We start from the raw sequence: 21,555 nt of genomic DNA, 5'->3' as shown, positions 1-21,555 counted from the left end.
ATGTAGGGACCCCATCTTTGGAATCCAAGTCTAACAATATGTCTTCTACCTGCATGAGACATTTCGTGAAATTCAGACGTTGCTAACGGCCATGGCTGAGATTTATGTACGTCAGCATCACTACCATTGAAATTGCCCAAATAAACAGGTTTTTGTGACCCTAGGCTATGACCTCTTCGGCCTAGGGGCCCGAAACTCACCAGTCATGTTCCCCGTAAGGGTCCCTACAATGCTAGAAAATTTGCCACTGCTGAGCAATTGCCCTTTGAAAAGATGTGAGATTTTGGAAAGTGAAATAGGGAGGCAATGAAAGCCTATGGGGGATTTTACCAATTTTGGACCCCTGTAACTCTGGTTTGCAGAGATGTAGGGACCCCATCTTTGGAATCCAAGTCTAACAATATGTCTTCTACCTGCATGAGACATTTCGTGAAATTCAGACGTTGCTAACGGCCATGGCTGAGATTTATGTACGTCAGCATCACTACCATTGAAATTGCCCAAATAAACAGGTTTTTGTGACCCTAGGCTATGACCTCTTCGGCCTAGGACTGCATTGAACGTGACCCACATATTGTGCGCATTCTGGACAACACCAATTACTGGGTTTATACCCTTCTGGATCCACGGTACAAACACAATGTTCCAAAACTGCTTGAAGAAAGAGTCAGACAGGTCAAAATGGAAGAATACCAGCAGGCCCTTGTGGAGACTTTAGAGAGGAGATTGACATCCTCCCCCTCCTCTAGCCAGTTGTACGCCGACAGACTGACTTCCGCAAACCCAGGACGACCAGGAGGGCAGCAAACAACACAAGCCGCAGCTAGTGCCCAAAAGGGAATGGTATCGGCAGTGTCCTTGGAGTGGGAAAATTTTCTGACACCCATGTAGCAGCACACAGAACAGCAAGCGTGCAGATCCACCTCCAACACCGATCGCCTGGAGAAGATGGTCAAAGACTACATGTCAGATGGCATAGCTGTGTTGAACAATCCATCTGCACCCTTCAACTATTGGGTATCGAAGCTAGACACCTGGCACAAACTGGCAATGTACGCAATAGAGGTGGTGGCTTGCCCGGCAGCCAGCGTTATTTCGGAACACTGTTTCAGTGCTGCCGGAGGCATCGTCACAGATCGGCGTATCCGCCTCTCCACAGAAAATGCAGACCGTCTGACTCAAATTAAAATGAATCAATCCTGGATTGGAAACGACTACGCAACACTCCCGGACCCCAACCAAGTAACATGAACAATGAACATCTGTGATGGGTTAGCGTTTCCGGTCCCTGTTTATTGAACCTCTCATCTGTATTACATTTATGACTGCATGGCGACAAAATGCAAATTGCTATCCGCACGCTTCTTGTCCTCATGCAAGGCCTGGGTTGTTGTGTCTCAAAGCGTGGCCTTCTCCTCCTGCGCCACCCTCCTCCTGTTCCATCACGTGTGCTGCTGCTGGGTTAGCGTTACCGGTCCCTTTTTACGGAACCTCTTATATGTATTACATTTATGACTGCATGGCGACAAAAAGCATGTTACCTGTGCAAAGAAACATGACATTTCCCGCATTTAAAAGACAGTTTTCCCTTTGAAACTTTAAAATCGATTTTCTCAAAAACTATAAGCTCTTTTTGCTAATTTTTTTTCCCTCTTGTACCCACTCCCAATGTGCACATACCCTGTAAATTTGGGGTATGTAGCATGTAAGGAGGCTTTACAAAGCACGAAAGTTCGGGTCCCCATTGACTTCCATTATGTTCGGAGTTCGGCGCGAACACCCGAACATCGTGGCGATGTTCGGCGAACGTTCGCGAACCCGAACATCTAGGTGTTCGCCCAACACTAGCTATGAACAGTATGCAGAAGATGGTTTAGTGATGCAATAAAAAAAGAAACCTAATTGCTGATCTTGCTTTACAAATATTTTCAAAAGTGCACAAAAATGCAGAAGTGCGTTGTTAGCAGCACATCTCTCACCATTGTCCTTCAGATGTGACACTTCCTCTGTGACCTTCTTATCTGCAGGAGAAACACAACAACACAGCGTTATGCATGAGCGATGGGAAGTCACATGAGAGAATTGTGTAAGAGCAAAAGTTGTTGACCTGATGAAACCCAAAGTCCTCAAATAAATGTGCTGCAGAGAATGGAAAGCAGCGGAGAAAGAGCAATGCTTTCATACATCCCTGAAGTGACAATATAATGACGTTCCTGAACCTCAAATCAGCAGCTCCCTTCCCTAGAAAGTCATCTACAAAACCAAACCTCTCACTTGACTCTCACTTCTGCTGATAGTGATGATGTGACCGCAGCGAGGGGAGCTGTTAGTGACCATGTGACCACAGTGAGGGGAGCTGTTAGTGATCATGTGACCACAGCGAGGGGAGCTGTTAGTGACCATGTGACCACAGCGAGGGGTGCTGCCAGCGATCATGTGACCACAGGGAGGGGTGCTGCTAGTGACCATGTGACCACAGCGAGGGGAGCTGTTAGTGACCATGTGACCACAGCGAGTGGAGCTGTTAGTGACAAAGTGACCACAGCGAGTGGAGCTGTTAGTTAACATGTGACCACAGCGAGGGGAGCTGTTAGTGACCATGTGACCACAGCGAGGGGAGATGTTAGTGACCATGTGACAACAGCGAGGGGAGCTGTTAGTGACCATGTGACCACAGTGAGGGGAGCTGTTAGTGATCATGTGACCACAGCGAGGGGAGCTGTTAGTGACCATGTGACCAGAGCGAGGGGAGCTGTTAGTGACCATGTGACCACAGCGAGGGGAGCTGTTAGTTAACATGTGACCACAACGAGGGGAGCTGTTAGTGACCATGTGACCACAGCGAGGGGAGCTATTAGTGACCATGTGACCACAGCGAGGGGAGCTGTTAGTGACCATGTGACCACAGCGAGGGGAGCTGTTAGTGACCATGTGACCACAGCGAGGGGAGCTGTTAGTGATCATGTGACCACAGGGAGGGGAGCTGGTAGTGATCATGTGACCACAACGAGGGGTGCTGCTAGTGATCATGTGACCACAACGAGGGGTGCTGCTAGTGATCATGTGACCACAACGAGGGGTGCTGCTAGTGATCATGTGACCACAGGGAGGGGAGCTGCTAGTGATCATGTGACCACAGCGAGGGGAGCTGTTAGTGATCATGTGACCACAGCGAGGGGAGCTGTTAGTGATCATGTGACCACAGCGAGGGGGGCTGCTAGTGATCATGTGACCACAACGAGGGGTGCTGCTAGTGATCATGTGACCACAACGAGGGGAGCTGCTAGTGATCAGGTGACCACAGCGAGGGGAGCTGTTAGTGACCATGTGACCACAACGAGGGGTGCTGCTAGTGATCATGTAAACACAACGAGGGGAGCTGCTAGTGATCATGTGACCACAACGAGGGGTGCTGCTAGTGATCATGTGACCACAACGAGGGGTGCTGCTAGTGATCATGTGACCACAACGAGGGGAGCTGCTAGTGATCATGTGACCACAACGAGGGGTGCTGCTAGTGATCATGTGACCACAACGAGGGGTGCTGCTAGTGATCAGGTGACCACAGCGAGGGGAGCTGTTAGTGACCATGTGACCACAACGAGGGGTGCTGCTAGTGATCATGTGACCACAACGAGGGGAGCTGCTAGTGATCATGTGACCACAACGAGGGGTGCTGCTAGTGATCATGTGACCACAACGAGGGGTGCTGCTAGTGATCATGTGACCACAACGAGGGGAGCTGCTAGTGACCATGTGACCACAGCGAGGGGAGCTGTTAGTGATCATGTGACCACAGCGAGGAGTGCTGCTAGTGATCATGTGACCACAGGGAGGGGTGCTGCTAGTGATCATGTGACCACAACGAGGGGTGCTGCTAGTGATCATGTGACCACAACGAGGGGAGCTGCTAGTGACCATGTGACCACAGCGGGGGGAGCTGTTAGTGATCATGTGACCACAGCGAGGAGTGCTGCTAGTGATCATGTGACCACAGGGAGGGGTGCTGCTAGTGATCATGTGACCACAACGAGGGGAGCTGCTAGTGATCATGTGACCACAACGAGGGGAGCTGCTAGTGATCATGTGACCACAGCGAGGGGAGCTGCTAGTGATCATGTGACCACAACAATGGGTGCTGCTAGTGATCATGTGACCACAGCGAGGGGAGCTGCTAGTGATCATGTGACCACAGCGAGGAGTGCTGCTAGTGATCATGTGACCACAACGAGGGGTGCTGCTAGTGATCATGTGACCACAACGAGGGGTGCTGCTAGTGATCATGTAAACACAACGAGGGGAGCTGCTAGTGATCATGTGACCACAACGAGGGGTGCTGCTAGTGATCATGTGACCACAACGAGGGGTGCTGCTAGTGATCATGTGACCACAACGAGGGGAACTGCTAGTGATCATGTGACCACAGCGAGGGGAGCTGCTAGTGATCATGTGACCACAACAATGGGTGCTGCTAGTGATCATGTGACCACAGCGAGGGGAGCTGCTAGTGATCATGTGACCACAACGAGGGGTGCTGCTAGTGATCATGTGACCACAACGAGGGGTGCTGCTAGTGATCATGTGACCACAGCGAGGGGAGCTGTTAGTGACCATGTGACCACAGCCAGGCTCGGACAGAGCCGCCGAACCACCGACGGTCCCATCGGTGGGCCCCGACCCGACTGCCCCTCCTCCTGACCTGGGGGCCCCTAGAAGGCGTGCGCTGCATGGGAGAGCCGGGGAGGGCAGCCCGACTGTTTTTTTTTTTTTTTTTTATGTCCCTTAAAAAAAACTATTTTCCCCGGGGGGGCCCCCTCCTATCCTCCCCCTCCCTCACCTCGGAGGGCCCCCCTCCTGTTACGAGCGGCGGCGGTTACAGCAAAGTTCCTGCGAGGTATATAGCAGAAGATAGAGGTCCAGCTGCCTCCCAGTCGCTGTCTCCTCTATGCCGCTCGCACTGCTTCCTGGTTTAGTGCGAGCGGCATAGAGGAGACAGCGACTGGGAGGCAGCTGGACCTCTATCTTCTGCTATACCTCCCCGGAAGTTTGCTGTACCCGCCGGCCGCCGCTCGTAACAGGAGGGGGCCCTCCGAGAGTCCGAGGTGAGGGAGGGGGAGGATAGGAGGGGGCCCCCGGGGAAAATAGTTTTTTTTAAGGGAAAAAAAACAAAACAAAAAACAGTCGGGCTGCCCTCCCCGCGGCTTGTAAGGAGGGGGGACACCCAGGTGAGGGGGAGCATAGGAGTCGGGGCCCCCACTGGCTACCCACCCGGCTACCTAACTGCCCACCCTCCCACCCTTCTGCCTACCCTCCCACCCGGCTACCTAACTGCCCACCCGGCTACCTAACTGCCTACCCTCCCACCCGGCTACCTATCTACCCACCCGGCTACCTAACTGGCTGCCCACCCGGCTACCTATCTACCCACCCAGCTACCTATCTGCCTACCCTCCCACCCGGCTACCTAACTGCCCACCCGGCTACCTAACTGCCTACCCTCCCACCCGGCTACCCTTCTGCCTACCCTCCCACCCGGCTACCTAACTGCCCACCCGGCTACCTAACTGCCTACCCTCCCACCCGGCTACCTATCTGCCCACCCGGCTACCTATCTGCCCACCTGGATACCTATCTACCCACCCAGCTACCTATCTGCCCACCCGGCTACCTAACTGCCTACCCTCCCACCTGGCTACCTAACTGCCCACCCGGCTACCTATCTACCCACCCAGCTACCTATCTGCCTACCCTCCCACCCGGCTACCTATCTGCCCACCCGGCTACCTATCTACCCACCCGGCTACCTATCTACCCACCCAGCTACCTATCTGCCTACCCTCCCACCCGGCTACCTATCTGCCCACCCGGCTACCTATCTACCCACCCAGCTACCTATCTGCCTACCCTCCCACCCGGCTACCTAACTGCCTACCCTCCCACCCGGCTACCTATCTACCCACCCGGCTACCTAACTGGCTGCCCACCCGGCTACCTATCTACCCACCTAGCTACCTATCTGCCTACCCTCCCACCCGGCTACCTAACTGCCTACCCTCCCACCCGGCTACCTAACTGCCTACCCTCCCACCCGGCTACCCTTCTGCCTACCCTCCCACCCGGCTACCTAACTGCCCACCCGGCTACCTAACTGCCCACCCGGCTACCTATCTACCCACCCGGCTACCTATCTACCCACCCAGCTACCTATCTGCCTACCCTCCCACCCGGCTACCTATCTGCCCACCCGGCTACCTATCTACCCACCCAGCTACCTATCTGCCTACCCTCCCACCTGGCTACCTAACTGCCCACCCGGCTACCTAACTGCCCACCCAGCTACCTATCTGCCCACCTGGCTACCTAACTGCCTACCCTCCCACCCGGCTACCTAACTGCCCACCCAGCTACCTATCTGCCTACCCTCCCACCCGGCTACATAACTGCCTACCCGGCTACCTATCTGCCTACCATGCCATGGGCGTCCCTACATAGGGCAAAATGGGGCATGCGCACTCCCCTGGCTAGCTGCTGCCCCCCCCTAGCTACCCGGACGTGGCTGGCCCGCCCGCCCTGGGGTGGCAGCGGAGAGAGAAAAGAAGCGGCAGGCACAGCGGCGCTGCCTGCCGCATCACTTAATTCTAAAGGGGGGAGCGAGAGAGGGGGAGCCCCAAGGTGAGGGAAGGGGGAGGGGGAAACGTCCTCCCTTCCCCACCGCTTCTCTTCTCTCTCCGCTGCCACTGAGGACACCTATAGATCTGGCTATTTAAACTGGGGACACCTATAGACCTGTCTATCTATACTGGGGGGCCCTGTCACTACCTAAACTAGGGGCTCCTGTCACTATATACACTGGGGGGGGGGTCCCTGTCACTGCATACACTGGGGGGCTCCTGTCATACCTAATCTGGGGGTACCTGTCACTAACTGAACTGGGGGGGCGCCTGTCAATACCTGAACTGGGGGCTCCTGTCACTACATACCCTGGGGGGCACCTGTCACTACAAACACTGGGGGCTCCTGTCACTACATACCCTGGGGGGCACCTGTTACTACCTTAACTGGGGGGCACCTGTCACTACAAACACTGGGGGCTCCTGTCACTACCTAAACTGGGGGGTATCTGTCACTAACTAAACTGGGGGGCTCCTGTCACTACCTAAGCTGGGAGGCTCCTGGTGCTACCTAAACTAGGGTGCACCTGTCACTACCTAAACTATCCAGGCCAGCCCAGCATCACCACCAGCCAACCAGCCCAGAATCACTGTCAAAAAGGCCACAGCATCACCACCAACAGTCAGGCCAACATTTACTTCAACCAGCCAAGTACAGCCCAGCATCACCGCCAGGCCGGCCACAGCATCACCGCCAGGCCTTTCAGCCCACACATCATCCCCAATCCAGCCAAAAACAGTATTGCCTGGCACAGCAGCCAGTAGAGGAGAATTCAGAAGCCAGGTGAGAGGTGTCTACCATATTAAGTGGGCATTCTGCCTATTTATGTGAAATGCTGTTTATTTATGTGCCTCATGACTGCTGAATTTGTCTTGTTGGGGGCCTCATGGTTACTGAATTTGTCTTGTTGGGGGCCTCATGGTTACTGAATGTCTTGTTGGGGGCCTCATGATTGCTGAATTTGTCTTGTTGGGGGCCTCAAGATTGCTGAATTTGTCATGTTGTCATATTTGTCATATCTAACCTATGCTGAGGGAAACTATTCTGGCTACCTATATTAGCCCACTGCCTTACTGTTACAGTTACATTACAATTACCCCCCACCCATGTGATGTCATGTCCACACCCATTTTTTTTGTCGCTGCGCGCTTTGCTTTTTTTTGGGGGGGGGTTGGTAAATTATCCGCACCGGGTGTCAAACACCCTAGCTACGCCACTGGAGAGGGGCACAGCTTGGAAGGGGGGGAATTGGGCACAGAGCGGCGGGGAGGGGGGGAAGCGTCCCCCCCTCCCTCACCTAGGGCCCCCCCCCTTCCGCGCACCCCCTCCTCCAGAAGTGCAGCCAGCAGCGAGCGGAGAATAGCTACAGAGATGATGCTATCTCCGCTCCGAGTCCGCATGCCGCTGCCCTGCTGGTCTCTGACTGTAGTGTGTGACGCTGTCCAATCACGTTCTCGCAGTACTTCCTGCTAGAGCGTGATTGGACAGCGTCACTACAGGAGACAGAGACCAGCAGGGCAGCAGCGGCATGCGGAGCGGAGATAGCATCATCTGAAGCTGGTAAGCTATTCTCCGCTCGCTGCTGGCTGCACTTCTCGAGGAGGGGGGGTGCGCGGAAGGGGGGGCCCTAGGTGAGGGAGGGGGGGAGGCTTCCCCTCTGATCTGTGCCCTCTGCCCCCCCTTCCAAGCTGGGGGGGACTTGCATTGTGTGGGGGTATCTCTGCCACCAACCTGATTGCATTGTGTGGGGGTATCTGCAGCCAACCTGATTGCATTGTGTGGGGGTATCTGCAGCCAAACTGATTGCATTTTGTGGGGGTATCTGCAGCCAAACTGATTGCATTTTGTGGGGGTATCTGCAGCCAAACTGATTGCATTTTGTGGGGGTATCTGCCGTCATCCTGATTGCATTTTGTGGGGGTATCTGCCGTCAACCTGATTGCATTTTGTGGGGGTATCTGCCGTTAACCTGATTGCATTGTGTGGGGGTATCTGCCGTCAACCTGATTGCATTTTGTGGGGGTATCTGCCACCAACCTGATTGCATTGTGTGGGGGTATCTGTCGTCAACCTGATTGCATTTTGTGGGGGTATCTGCTGCAATTTGACTACTTGATGAATTATCATGAGGCATGTAACTACTTGAATATACAATGTATCTGGTCGGACCTAATCTCTGAATAACGCCGCTACTTATTTTGTATTTTGTATTTTTTTTTTTAAGTCTGCCCATGACTCATCATGACCACGCCGATGTTCCAGTGCATGGTGACACCCATTTAGTTTCGCATTTAGACATATCCCTATTGGAGACTGTCCTCAGAATTGCTCACAATCTATTCCCTACCATAAAGTCATGCAAAATTTCTAAAGTACATGTGTATGTGAGCCCAAAATGGGGGGGGGGGGGGGGAGGGAGGAGGAGGAGGAGAGGGGGGTGGGCCCCAGGCTGAAACTTCCTTGGTGGGCCCTTGGTGTCCCAGTCCGACCCTGACCACAGCGAGGGGAGCTGTTAGTGACCATGTGACCACAGCGAGGGGTGCTGTTAGTGATCATGTGACCACAGCGAGGGGAGCTGTTAGTGATCATGTGACCACAGTGAGGGGAGCTATTAGTGATCATGTGACCACGGCGAGGGGAGCTGTTAGTGATCATGTGACCACAGCGAGGGGAGCTGTTAGTGATCATGTGACCACAGCGAGGGGTGCTGCTAGTGATCATGTGAACACAGTGAGGGGAGCTGTTAGTGACCATGTGATGTTAGTGACCATGTGACCACAGCGAGGGGAGCTGTTAGTGACCATGTGACCACAGTGAGGGGAGCTGTTAGTGAACATGTGACCACAGCGAGGGGAGCTGTTAGTGATCATGTGACCACAGCGAGGGGAGCTGTTAGTGACCATGTGACCACAGTGAGGGGAGCTGTTATTGACCATGTGACCACAGCGAGGGGTGCTGCCAGTGATCATGTGACCACAGGGAGGGGAGCTGTTAGTGACCATGTGACCACAGCGAGGGGTGCTGCCAGTGATCATGTGACCACAGGGAGGGGAGCTGTTAGAGACCATGTGACCACAGCGAGGGGTGCTGCCAGCGATCATGTGACCACAGGGAGGGGTGCTGCTAGTGATCATGTGACCACAACGAGGGGAGCTGTTAGTGATCATGTGACCACAACGAGGAGAGCTGTTAGTGATCATGTGACCACAGGGAAGGGTTCTGCTAGTGATCATGTGACCACAGTGAGGGGAGCTGTTAGTGATCATGTGACCACAGCGAGGGGAGCTGTTAGTGACCATGTGACCACAGCGAGGGGTGCTGCCAGTGATCATGTGACCACAGGGAGGGGTGCTGCTAGTGATCATGTGACCACAGCGAGGGGAGCTGTTAGTGATCATGTGACCACAGTGAGGGGAGCTGTTAGTGACCATGTGACCACAGCGAGGGGAGCTGTTAGTGACCATGTGACCACAGCGAGGGGAGCTGTTAATGACCATGTGACCACAGCGAGGAGAGCTGTTAGTGACCATGTGACCACAGCGAGGGGGGCTGTTAGTGAACATGTGACCACAGCGAGGGGAGCTGTTAGTGATCATGTGACCACAGCGAGGGGAGCTGTTAGTGACCATGTGACCACAGTGAGGGGAGCTGTTATTGACCATGTGACCACAGCGAGGGGTGCTGCCAGTGATCATGTGACCACAGGGAGGGGAGCTGTTAGTGACCATGTGACCACAGCGAGGGGTGCTGCCAGTGATCATGTGACCACAGGGAGGGGAGCTGTTAGAGACCATGTGACCACAGCGAGGGGTGCTGCCAGCGATCATGTGACCACAGGGAGGGGTGCTGCTAGTGATCATGTGACCACAACGAGGGGAGCTGTTAGTGATCATGTGACCACAACGAGGAGAGCTGTTAGTGATCATGTGACCACAGGGAAGGGTTCTGCTAGTGATCATGTGACCACAGTGAGGGGAGCTGTTAGTGATCATGTGACCACAGCGAGGGGAGCTGTTAGTGACCATGTGACCACAGCGAGGGGTGCTGCCAGTGATCATGTGACCACAGGGAGGGGTGCTGCTAGTGATCATGTGACCACAGCGAGGGGAGCTGTTAGTGATCATGTGACCACAGTGAGGGGAGCTGTTAGTGACCATGTGACCACAGCGAGGGGAGCTGTTAGTGACCATGTGACCACAGCGAGGGGAGCTGTTAATGACCATGTGACCACAGCGAGGGGAGCTGTTAGTGACCATGTGACCACAGCGAGGGGGGCTGTTAGTGACCATGTGACCACAGTGAGGGGAGCTGTTAGTAACCATGTGACCACAGCGAGGGGAGCTGTTAGTGACCATGTGACCACAGCGAGGGGAGCTGTTAGTGACCATGTGACCACAGCGAGTGGAGCTGTTAGTGACAATGTGACCACAGCGAGGGGAGCTGTTAGTGACCATGTGACCACAGCGAGGAGAGCTGTTAGTGACCATGTGACCACAGCGAGGGGGGCTGTTAGTGACCATGTGACCACAGCGAGGGGAGCTGTTAGTGACCATGTGACCACAGCGAGGGGAGCTGTTAGTGACCATGTGACCACAGCGAGGGGAGCTGTTAGTGACCATGTGACCACAGCAAGGGGAGCTGTTAGTGACCATGTGACCACAGCGAGGGGAGCTGTTAGTGACCATGTGACCACAGCGAGGGGAGCTGTTAGTGACCATGTGACCACAGCGAGGGGAGCTGTTAGTGACCATGTGACCACAGCGAGGGGAGCTGTTAGTGACCATGTGACCACAGCGAGGGGAGCTGTTAGTGACCATGTGACCACAGCGAGGGGAGCTGTTAGTGACCATGTGACCACAGCGAGGGGAGCTATTAGTGACCATGTGACCACAGCGAGGGGAGCTGTTAGTGACCATGTGACCACAGCGAGGGGAGCTGTTAGTGACCATGTGACCACAGTGAGGAGTGCTGTTAGTGACCACGTAACCATAGTGTGGGTTGCCGTGCCAAATGAAACCCAAACATTCAGGTTTCTACATTCAGATCAGATCGCTATATAATTTATTTTTGCCATCTGTTTCTATCCAGTGATATAAATATACGTGTTTTTACCAAAAGATAGAAACCAGATGACAAAATGACACCAACAGACCCAGGTAGAAACCGTTTAGTATTTTATAGAGAATGGCCATGACACTCAGGGCTCCGGCCCTTGCCTGTTTTTCTCCCCCTTATGTCCCACCTTCTTTCCCTTCTCAACTTCCATGAAGAGTGGAGCCCTCCCTTTTTCTGCATACCCGGCGATACAGGGCTACGGATGCCAAAGTAAGAACAGCATCTTCATCTCCTTGAGAGCACAAGTGCTGATCAGTAGAGTTGGGCCGAACCTCCGATTTTAAGTTCGCGAACCCTGTTCGCGAACTTTCGCAAAAGGTTCGGTTCGCGAAAAAGTTCGCGAACCGCAATAGACTTCAATGGGGAGGCGAACTTTCAAAGTTTAAAATTTTCTATCAGCTGGAAAAATGATAGAAAACATGTTTGAAAAGCTCTAATACCTGGAGCCACACCTAATTGAGTGAAATACACATCTCTGCTGGAGGACACACCCCCCCTCCCTCCTCCAAGCAAGGTCCTTTATACCATTTGCCTATCTACACTAATTAGTTATGGGACAGCTGCTACACACTCTGCTAGGAAGATTTTAATCTCCCTCCTCCCTCCTCCCACCAACCCTTCAACCTATTCCCTCCTCCCTCCTCCCTCCTCCCTCCTACCAGAGGGAGGAGGGTCTCTTCTGGCAGGGAATTATACTACTTTAAAAGCCAGTATACATCATACCATAGCTGGGAATCGAACCCAGATCTCACTGTGTAGTGGACACGTCACCCTAAGCACTGTACCACTACAGTAGTAAGTGAAGCTAGCCGAAAATGTACCATTAATGCTCAATGCAATAGAACCATTAGGTTGCTTAAAGGAGAACTGTAGTGAGAGGTATATGGAGGCTGCCATATTGATTTCCTTTTAAGCTATACCAGTTGCCTGGCAGCCCTGCTGATCTATTTGGCTGCAGTAATAATAATAATCCAAACATTTGTATAGCACTTTTCTCCTGTCAGACTCAAAGCGCTCAAGAGCTGCAGCCACAGGGACACGCTCAAGAGGCCACCCTGCAGTGTTAGGGAGTCTTGCCTTGAACTCCTTACTAAATAGGTACTTGACCTAGCCAGGATTCAAACCCTGGTCTCCCATGTCAAAGGCAGAGGCCTTAACCAGTACACTATCCAGCCACTGTAGTGTGAATCCCACCAGAAACAAGCATGCAGCTAATCTTGTCAGATCTTACAAAAATGTCAAACACCAGATCTGCTGCATGCTTGTTCAGGGTCTAGGGCTAAAAGTATTGGAGGCAGAGGATCTGCAGGATAGCCAGGTAACTGGTATTGCTTAAAAGGAAATCAATATGGTAGCCTCCATATACCTTTCACTACAGTTCTCCTTTAAAGGGAACCTTAACTGAGAGTGATATGGCTGTTTCCTGTAAACAATACCAGTTGCCTGGCAGTCCAGCTGATCTTTGTGACTGCAATAGTGGCTGAATCACACCCTGAAACAAGCATGCAGCTAATCCAGTCTGACTTCAGTCAGAGCACCTGATCTGCATGCTTGTTCAGGGGCTGTGGCTAAAAGTATTAGAGACACAGGATCAGCAGGCGATTCAGGCAACTGGTATTATTTTAAAAGGAAAAATCCATATCCTTCTCCGTTTAGGTTCCCTTTAAGGATTTGTAGCATAAAAGCCAACTCACATTGGCTGGGATTTGAACCTGGGTCTCAATGTATGGTGGACAAGCACACTATCCACTATACCAACTGAAGCTGGCCTGAAATTGCTGGCCTGAAATTGCTGGCCTGAAATTGCTGGCCTGAAATTGCTGGCCTGAAATTGCTGGCCTGAAATTGCTGGCCTGAAATTGCTGGTTCAGGCCAGCAATTTCAGGCCAGCAATTTCTGGCCAGCTTCAGTTGGTATAGTGGATAGTGTGCTTGTCCACCATACATTGAGACCCAGGTTCAAATCCCAGCCAATGTGAGTTGGCTTTTATGCTACAAATCCTTAAAGGGAACCTAAACGGAGAAGGATATGGATTTTTCCTTTTAAAATAATACCAGTTGCCTGAATCGCCTGCTGATCCTGTGTCTCTAATACTTTTAGCCACAGCCCCTGAACAAGCATGCAGATCAGGTGCTCTGACTGAAGTCAGACTGGATTAGCTGCATGCTTGTTTCAGGGTGTGATTCAGCCACTATTGCAGTCACAAAGATCAGCTGGACTGCCAGGCAACTGGTATTGTTTACAGGAAACAGCCATATCACTCTCAGTTAAGGTTCCCTTTAAAGGAGAACTGTAGTGAAAGGTATATGGAGGCTACCATATTGATTTCCTTTTAAGCAATACCAGTTACCTGGCTATCCTGCAGATCCTCTGCCTCCAATACTTTTAGCCCTAGACCCTGAACAAGCATGCAGCAGATCTGGTGTTTGACATTTTTGTAAGATCTGACAAGATTAGCTGCATGCTTGTTTCCGGTGGGATTCACACTACAGTGGCTGGATAGTGTACTGGTTAAGGCCTCTGCCTTCGACATGGGAGACCAGGGTTTGAATCCTGGCTAGGTCAAGTACCTATTTAGTAAGGAGTTCAAGGCAAGACTCCCTAACACTGCAGGGTGGCCTCTTGAGCGTGTCCCTGTGGCTGCAGCTCTTGAGCGCTTTGAGTCTGACAGGAGAAAAGTGCTATACAAATGTTTGGATTATTATTATTACTGCAGCCAAATAGATCAGCAGGGCTGCCAGGCAACTGGTATAGCTTAAAAGGAAATCAATATGGCAGCCTCCATATACCTCTCACTACAGTTCTCCTTTAAGCAACCTAATGGTTCTATTGCATTGAGCATTAATGGTACATTTTCGGCTAGCTTCACTTACTACTGTAGTGGTACAGTGCTTAGGGTGACGTGTCCACTACACAGTGAGATCTGGGTTCGATTCCCAGCTTTGGTATGATGTATACTGGCTTTTAAAGTAGTATAATTCCCTGCCAGAAGAGACCCTCCTCCCTCTGGTAGGAGGGAGGAGGGAATAGGTTGAAGGGTTGGAGGGAGGAGGAGGGAGGTGGGAGGAATTAAAACTCTCTAGCAGAGTGTGTACCAGCTGTCCCATAATTAGTGTAGGCAGACAACTGAGTCAAATGGTATAAAGGACCTAGCTTGAAGGGAGGGTGGGCGGGTCCTCAAGCAGTGTGTTTGACCATAACATGGCTGCTGACAGTGAAATGGAGGGTAAAAATTTTGTTTTTTGATGCTACAAATATTGCTACAAAGATTTTTCTTTGTATTTTTAAAACTGATTTTCTCAAAAACTACAAGGTCTTTTTTGAATAATTATTTTTTTTAACTTGTACCCTCTATTCTTCTTAACATACATAGCAATTTTGGTAGCAATAGCATGTATGGGGGCTTTGCTACTCACCGCCAAATTTGGCGCAAAATTATGCGTAAATTACGCATAAATTCATGCATAAATTCAAGCGTAATTACGAATGCTTGCAATTCTGTATGATTCTATGCTTTTCCCCAAAATGTTGCATTACAATTACGATGCGTAATTGCGAATAATGATGCATAATAACGCATAGGCGTAATTTCTGCTCATCACTACCAGTGACCCCTTCCTTCAATTCGTGCAGAAAATGGAGCCACTCAAATGGCCCCAGCTATCACCACAGATCTCTTGCCGGACATGTAACCTCCATTGCTGCCCTCTCCACACCAGTCCATCAAACAACATGTCACCAACAAGCTCACAGGGGAACTCCAGCCAGGGGATTCAACCAAGACACTTGCCGCCCAGGCCATTCAACCAAGACACTTGCCGGCCAGGCTATTCAACCAAGACACTTGCCGGCCAGGCCATTCAACCAGGACACTAGCATGCCCAAGGACACTCTGCAGGGCAACTGAATCTCTGCAGAGCAGTGAAGCTCTGCAGATACGTGGCACTTCTGCTCACATAGCACTCAGACTACCCCTCTGGTCCTTCTCCAGTGCATTTTATGTATATTTTATGTGTCTACCCTGTATATAGTCTATTGTACCTGAACTGTATGTTACTGTACCATCACCAACCCTGATTGTGCCACAACAAATTCCGTGTACAAGCCCTGTTGTACTTGGCAAAATCAAATCTGATTCTCATTCAGAGTCATAATTTTTCTGATTCTGAATTAACCTCAGTGTTGGGGCTATTATGTACAAACTAAATTTGAACAAAATAAGAGACAACTTTGATCACAAAGGAAGGGGTTCAGTGGTTCTTGTAGGGACCAAGAACACCTAAAAGAGAAGTAGAGAGAGAGCAGGAGGAGCCCAATGGTGCAGTATTGTCGGGTATAGGGGGATGAAAGTACATATGATTATATACTCACAAAGGTGGGTTGTAGTTCCTACAACCCCCGTATAAGCCTGCAGGGAATTCATCGTCCTCACTTGGTGCTTTAGGTCCTGCCAGATACTGGATGACTGCTCTCCTGGCATATCTATGTAATCGCCGCAGACTTGGGAGCAGGATACATCTGCTATACGGCTCACCCTGCTCCTGCACAAGTCCTGGCGGCATTAATTACTATTCCCCCTCCAGGTCCACATGGATGGTGGGGAATGATGTAATTTGTCTAAAATTGCGCAAAAGGTGGATCAGCGCATCACCAGGCCGCCTCCGAATGGCCTCGAATCAGAGGTGCGCCGAGCCCCCCCAGAAACTACAAACGCACCTTGAACCCAAACAGAAGCTCTGCATATACACCAAAAGCATGGCTGTTAAGTGGGAGCAGCTGACCAAAAATGAATTAAAATAGTACATAGCAAGGAAATGAGCAGCGCTAATTACAAACAGACTAGTGCCTACCTGCAAAAGAGTGCAAGCCCCACTTGTGGGGTCGAATACACACCGAGCATACACATGACCTGTCTACCACTGGAGGAGGATGTTAGTTTCCTGTAACAGCTTGCATGCAACCTATTAAGTACTCGTCCCTCCCACTGCGAAGAAGTCAATCCTCCATGGGAGGGGACCTAACACTAACTAAATCCTAACCTATGTATATGCATAGCCTGGGTGTGGCTAATCAAGTAAATTTGCGCAAAAGGTGGATCAGCGCATCACCAGGCCGCCTCCGAATGGCCTCCAATCAGAGGTGCGCTGAGCGCTGTTCATTTCCTTGCCATGTACTATTTTAATTCATTGTGGTCAGCTGCTCGCAGTTAAATTTTTATTTTTCTCCACCCACTGATGTCCTGAAGTTTCCCGGGTATGCATTTGGCTGCTGTTGGCTGTGGCCACTTTTTCTAACCCTAACACACAATTGTCAACAGTCAATGACCAAGTTTGTGAGATTTGTGGTCTTTGGCATGAATAATTTTCATTGAAATGAAACACATCTGATTCGCTGTTTGTAGACCCACCCCTTTTCTAAATATTTAACCCCAGTCACCCAATGATCAACTGTACCAGGTTTGAGGCTTGTGACATTAACAGTGCAAAAATGGCAGCAATTAAATATTTGCCTTGAAAATCAATAGGTGAATTGCGATTGGTTTTTGTAGGCTCCACCCACTTTTCTGAATATTAATCCCAGTCACCCAGTGACCAACTGTGCAAAGTTTTAGAACCCCACAATTAATAGTGTAAGAATGGCTGCAGCTTACATTTTCCCAGTGAAATTTGTGTTTGTCTCCGCCCACTGAAGACTCGGCATTGCCCAGGTATGTATTTGGCTGGTGCTAGCTCCACCCACTTTTTCTAACTCAAACACAAAATTACTTAATGACCAAGTTTGTGAGCTTTGAGGTCTTTGGCATCAATTATTTGCATTGAAATAAAATAAATCTGATTGGCTGTGGCTCCACCCCTTTTCTGAATTTGAACCCCAATCACCCAATGGCCACGTGTACCAGGTACAGGTGATTAACAGTGCAAGAATGGCAGCAATTAAATATTCCCCTTAAAAATCAATAGGTGGATTTTGATTGGCTTTTATAGGCTCCACCCACTTTTCTGAATATTAATCCCAGTCACCCAGTGACCAACTGCAAAGTTTGAGAACCCTGCCATTAACAGTGCAAGAATGGCTGCAGTTTACATTTGCACAATGAAATTTGTATTTTTCTCCACCCACTTCAGTAGGGTTCACGCCTGCACAGTAGCAGGAAGTCACTTCTACTTGTCTTTTTCCTCCATGCACAAGCAGCTGCATTTCGCTACACAGCTCTACTAACACCGGCACAGTGCAGCCATGCACGTACATAGAGAGAAGTGCAGCCATAAAGAAGAAGAGGGAACAGCCGAGCTGCAGCGGGGTCGAGGTTTATTTATCTCTGACCTGATAACATCACTCTCCCAGGGAATGTGTGGGTGCTCCTGTCCTATGACAGCCTCGTACTGGTATTACTGGGCCTACCTAACCAGCCTAAATCACATGATCATGTATCTTGTACCCACTCCCTTCCCTAGTGTATTCTACATGATCGTGTTCTCCTTTCCTATAACAGCCTCGTACTTGTATTACTGGGCCTACCTAACCAGCCCAAATCACATGATCATGTATCTTGCACCCTCTCCCTTCCCTAGTGTATTCTACATGACCGTGTGCTCCTTTCCTATGACAGCCTCGTACTGGTATTACTGGGCCTACCTAACCAGCCTAAATCACATGATCATGTATCTTGTACCCTCTCCCTTCCCTAGTGTATTCTACATAATCGTGTTCTCCTTTCCTATGACAGCCTGTATTTGTATTACTGGACCTACCTAACCAGCCCAAATCACATGATCATGTATCTTGTACCCTCTCCCTTCCCTAGTGTATTCTACATGATTGTGTGCTCCTTTCTTATGACAGCCTCGTACTTGTATTACTGGGGCCAACTGTACCAGGTACAGGTGATTAACAGTGCAAGAGGCTTGTGCCATTAACAGTGCAAGAATGGCATCAATTAAATATTCCCCTTAAAGATTAATAAGTGGATTTTGATTGGCTTTTGTAGGCTCCACCCACTTTTCTGAATATTACTCTCAGTCACCCAGTGACCAACTGTGCAAAGTTTGAGAACCCTACCATTAATAGTGTAAGAATTGCTGCAGTTTACATTTTCTCAGTGAAATTTGTATTTGTCTCCGCCTACTGATGACCCAGCATTGCCCGATTATGTATTTGGCTGGTGTTGGCTGCGCCCACTTTTCCTAACCCTAACACACAATTACTCAATGACCAAGTTTGTGAGCTTTGCGGTCTTTGGCATCAATAACCTGCATTAAAATGAAACAAATCAGATTGGCTGTTTGGAGCTCCACCCCCTTATATAAATTTAAACACCAGTCACGCAATGATCAACTGTACCAGGTTTGAGGCTTGTGCCATTAACAGTGCAAGAATGGCAGCAATTAAATATTCCCCTGAAAAATCAATAGGTAATTTGTAAATTGTTTTTTGTAGGCTCCACCCACTTTTCTGAATATTAACCCCAGTCACCCAGTAACTAACTGTGCAAAGTTTGAGAACCCTACCATTAACAGTGTAAGAATGGCTGCTGTTTACATTTTCCCAGTAAAATTTGTATTTGTCTCCGCCCACTTATGACCCGGCTTTGCCCGCTTATGTATTTGGCTGGTGTTGGCTGTGCCCACTTTCCTAACCCTAACACAGAATTAATCAATTACTCAATTACCAAGTTTGTGAGCTTTGTGGTGTTTGGCAACAATAATTTGCATTGGAATGAAACAAATCTGATTGGCTATTTGTGGCTCCACCCCCTTTCTGAAATTGAACCCCAGTCACCCAATGATCAACTATACCAGGTTTGAGGCTTGTGCCATTAACAGTGCACATGTGCAGATGCAACTAGCAGTTGCTGGTGCCATTTTGGAATAGGGCAAGATTTTGGAATAGGGCAACTGCTAGTTGCATCTGCACATGTGCAGAATGACTCAGCACATTTACCAAGCACTGTGATTGGTCAATCAACCCCCAAACTAGTATAAATGAGCACTCCTGGAAGTGAGCCCTCACAGAGGTGCCTGGCTCTTCTACTGACCACATATGGTAAGTCCCAGCTGTCTTTCCTTATGAAACCTTCATTTTTTCCATTGCTTGTGAATTTTTGCATTGAGAATTCGGTTTTTGATTCGAGGTTTATCTTTGATTTTTACATTCTTTGCTTTTAGCTCAATATTTTTGTGAAAACATATCGAACTATATTTTAGCGCAAAGCCTCCAAAACAATTTTTATTTTAGCCCAAAAGATCGGTGTTTTTTTTCGTGGATATGTGCAATGTACGCAAAAACCGCGCAAGTTAACGGGAATTTATTTATTTATTTATCCCCCCCCCCCCCTCACCACCACCAAAATTGTTTTTTGAATTAAACATTATTATTGCAAGATTTTATGTGAAACGAATATTAACAGTTTTGCTCATCACTGCTCACAATTACCTTTTCCACAGTTTTTATCCCAATCACCCCCACTTTTTAATATCTATTTCACCTCTGATGTTTGATATTTATTTATAATTTTTATATATATTTTATTTGTATACAATTTAATGACTGTATGACTACACATGGGTTATGAGCCAATTATCTCTGTTTACAGCTATTGCTCCGTTGTTATTGCCTGATGAAGCGGGATCAAACCTGCGAAACGCGTTGCATATTTGGAGTTCATAAATAAAATATATTGACTGTGTTTACTACAGTCGTTGTGTGTCTACTTGGAGGAGGTAAGTCCACCACTACCTCCTCTATTTACCAAGAATTTAGTTTTTAAGCTCATTTAGCTTCCTTTTATCCTTTTGGCGCCCCTGTTCTCCTGCATAATATTGAGTCCACCCTGGGTGGAGGGTTGAACCCCCTTTTTCTCATCTACAGAGAGCGACTTCTTATTCCTGAGTGGGGTCAGGAAAATCTCCCCACCTGCCTTTGCAGTGGTTGCTTAATGGTAACCCTGGTTTGTGAGTATTAATATTTACTCTATCTAGTACCCATTTACCAGTACATATTACACTATTGGGGCTCTTGGTGTTCCTTGTTTTTTATTTGTGATAGAGTTCCTCAGTATCTCTGAGTGTTGCAGTCATTTGCTCCATGGATTTAATCCAGTTGATTTTAATTTTAACTTCCGAAATGTTGGGAGGAGCTATGTTCTTCCAGGCAGAGGCAATCGAGAGCCTAGTTGCGGTTAGTATGTGGTTGATCAGTCGATTGGAAAATTTATTCACACCAGGGGTGGGTTTTCCTAATAGCATAGTAATTGGATCTAATGGAATTAAGATATCTAGAGTTGACAGAATCCGCTGCTGAACTTCTTCCCAGAGTGGGACAATTACTGGGCAGGACCAGAAGATATGCTCTAAGGAGCCTTTAAGAGGACAACCTCTCCAACAGGTATCGGGAGTGTGAGGGTAGATTTTGGAAAGGACTTCAGGAGTCAAGTACCATCTAAACAGTATTTTGTATATGTTCTCTTTGATGTGAGTACAAATGGAGGAGTGTTTAGCATTCTCCCAAATATCTTCCCAGTCTGTCTTGTCTATCGTAGTTGAGAGAGCATTTTCCTATTTTTCCATATAGGGATGAGAGGCCTCTAGAGAACCTGATTTTGATTGCAGTAGAGAGTATATTTGGGAGATTAAGCCTTTTTGATTTCCTCTGTGCATACAGAGCCTTTCAAAAGTCGTGTAAGAAGAAATAGAGGTAAATCCCTTGGTGAGATTCTGCAGGAAGTGATAGTTTTGGTTCAACTCAAAAGATGTTAGGGAGGAGAGGTTT

At 49.4% G+C, this 21,555-nt stretch overlaps 1 protein-coding gene across 2 annotated transcripts in view; it reads right to left on the bottom strand.

Moving 5' to 3' along the window:
• LOC137560848 (ficolin-1-A-like) overlaps positions 1-21,555 on the bottom strand; it is a 75,562-nt gene that overhangs the window by 37,223 nt on the left and 16,784 nt on the right. For both annotated transcript variants that reach the window (XM_068271992.1, XM_068271993.1), the window contains one exon: positions 1,980-2,021. In XM_068271992.1, coding sequence (XP_068128093.1) covers positions 1,980-2,021 — 42 coding nt within the window. The remainder of the gene's footprint in view (positions 1-1,979; positions 2,022-21,555) is intronic.

Source organism: Hyperolius riggenbachi, chromosome 3 (assembly GCF_040937935.1).
Source record: "Hyperolius riggenbachi isolate aHypRig1 chromosome 3, aHypRig1.pri, whole genome shotgun sequence".
Lineage (NCBI taxonomy): Eukaryota > Metazoa > Chordata > Amphibia > Anura > Hyperoliidae > Hyperolius > Hyperolius riggenbachi.
The sequence above is the reverse complement of the archived record's forward strand: the minus strand, read 5'-3'. Positions and strand labels throughout refer to the sequence as shown.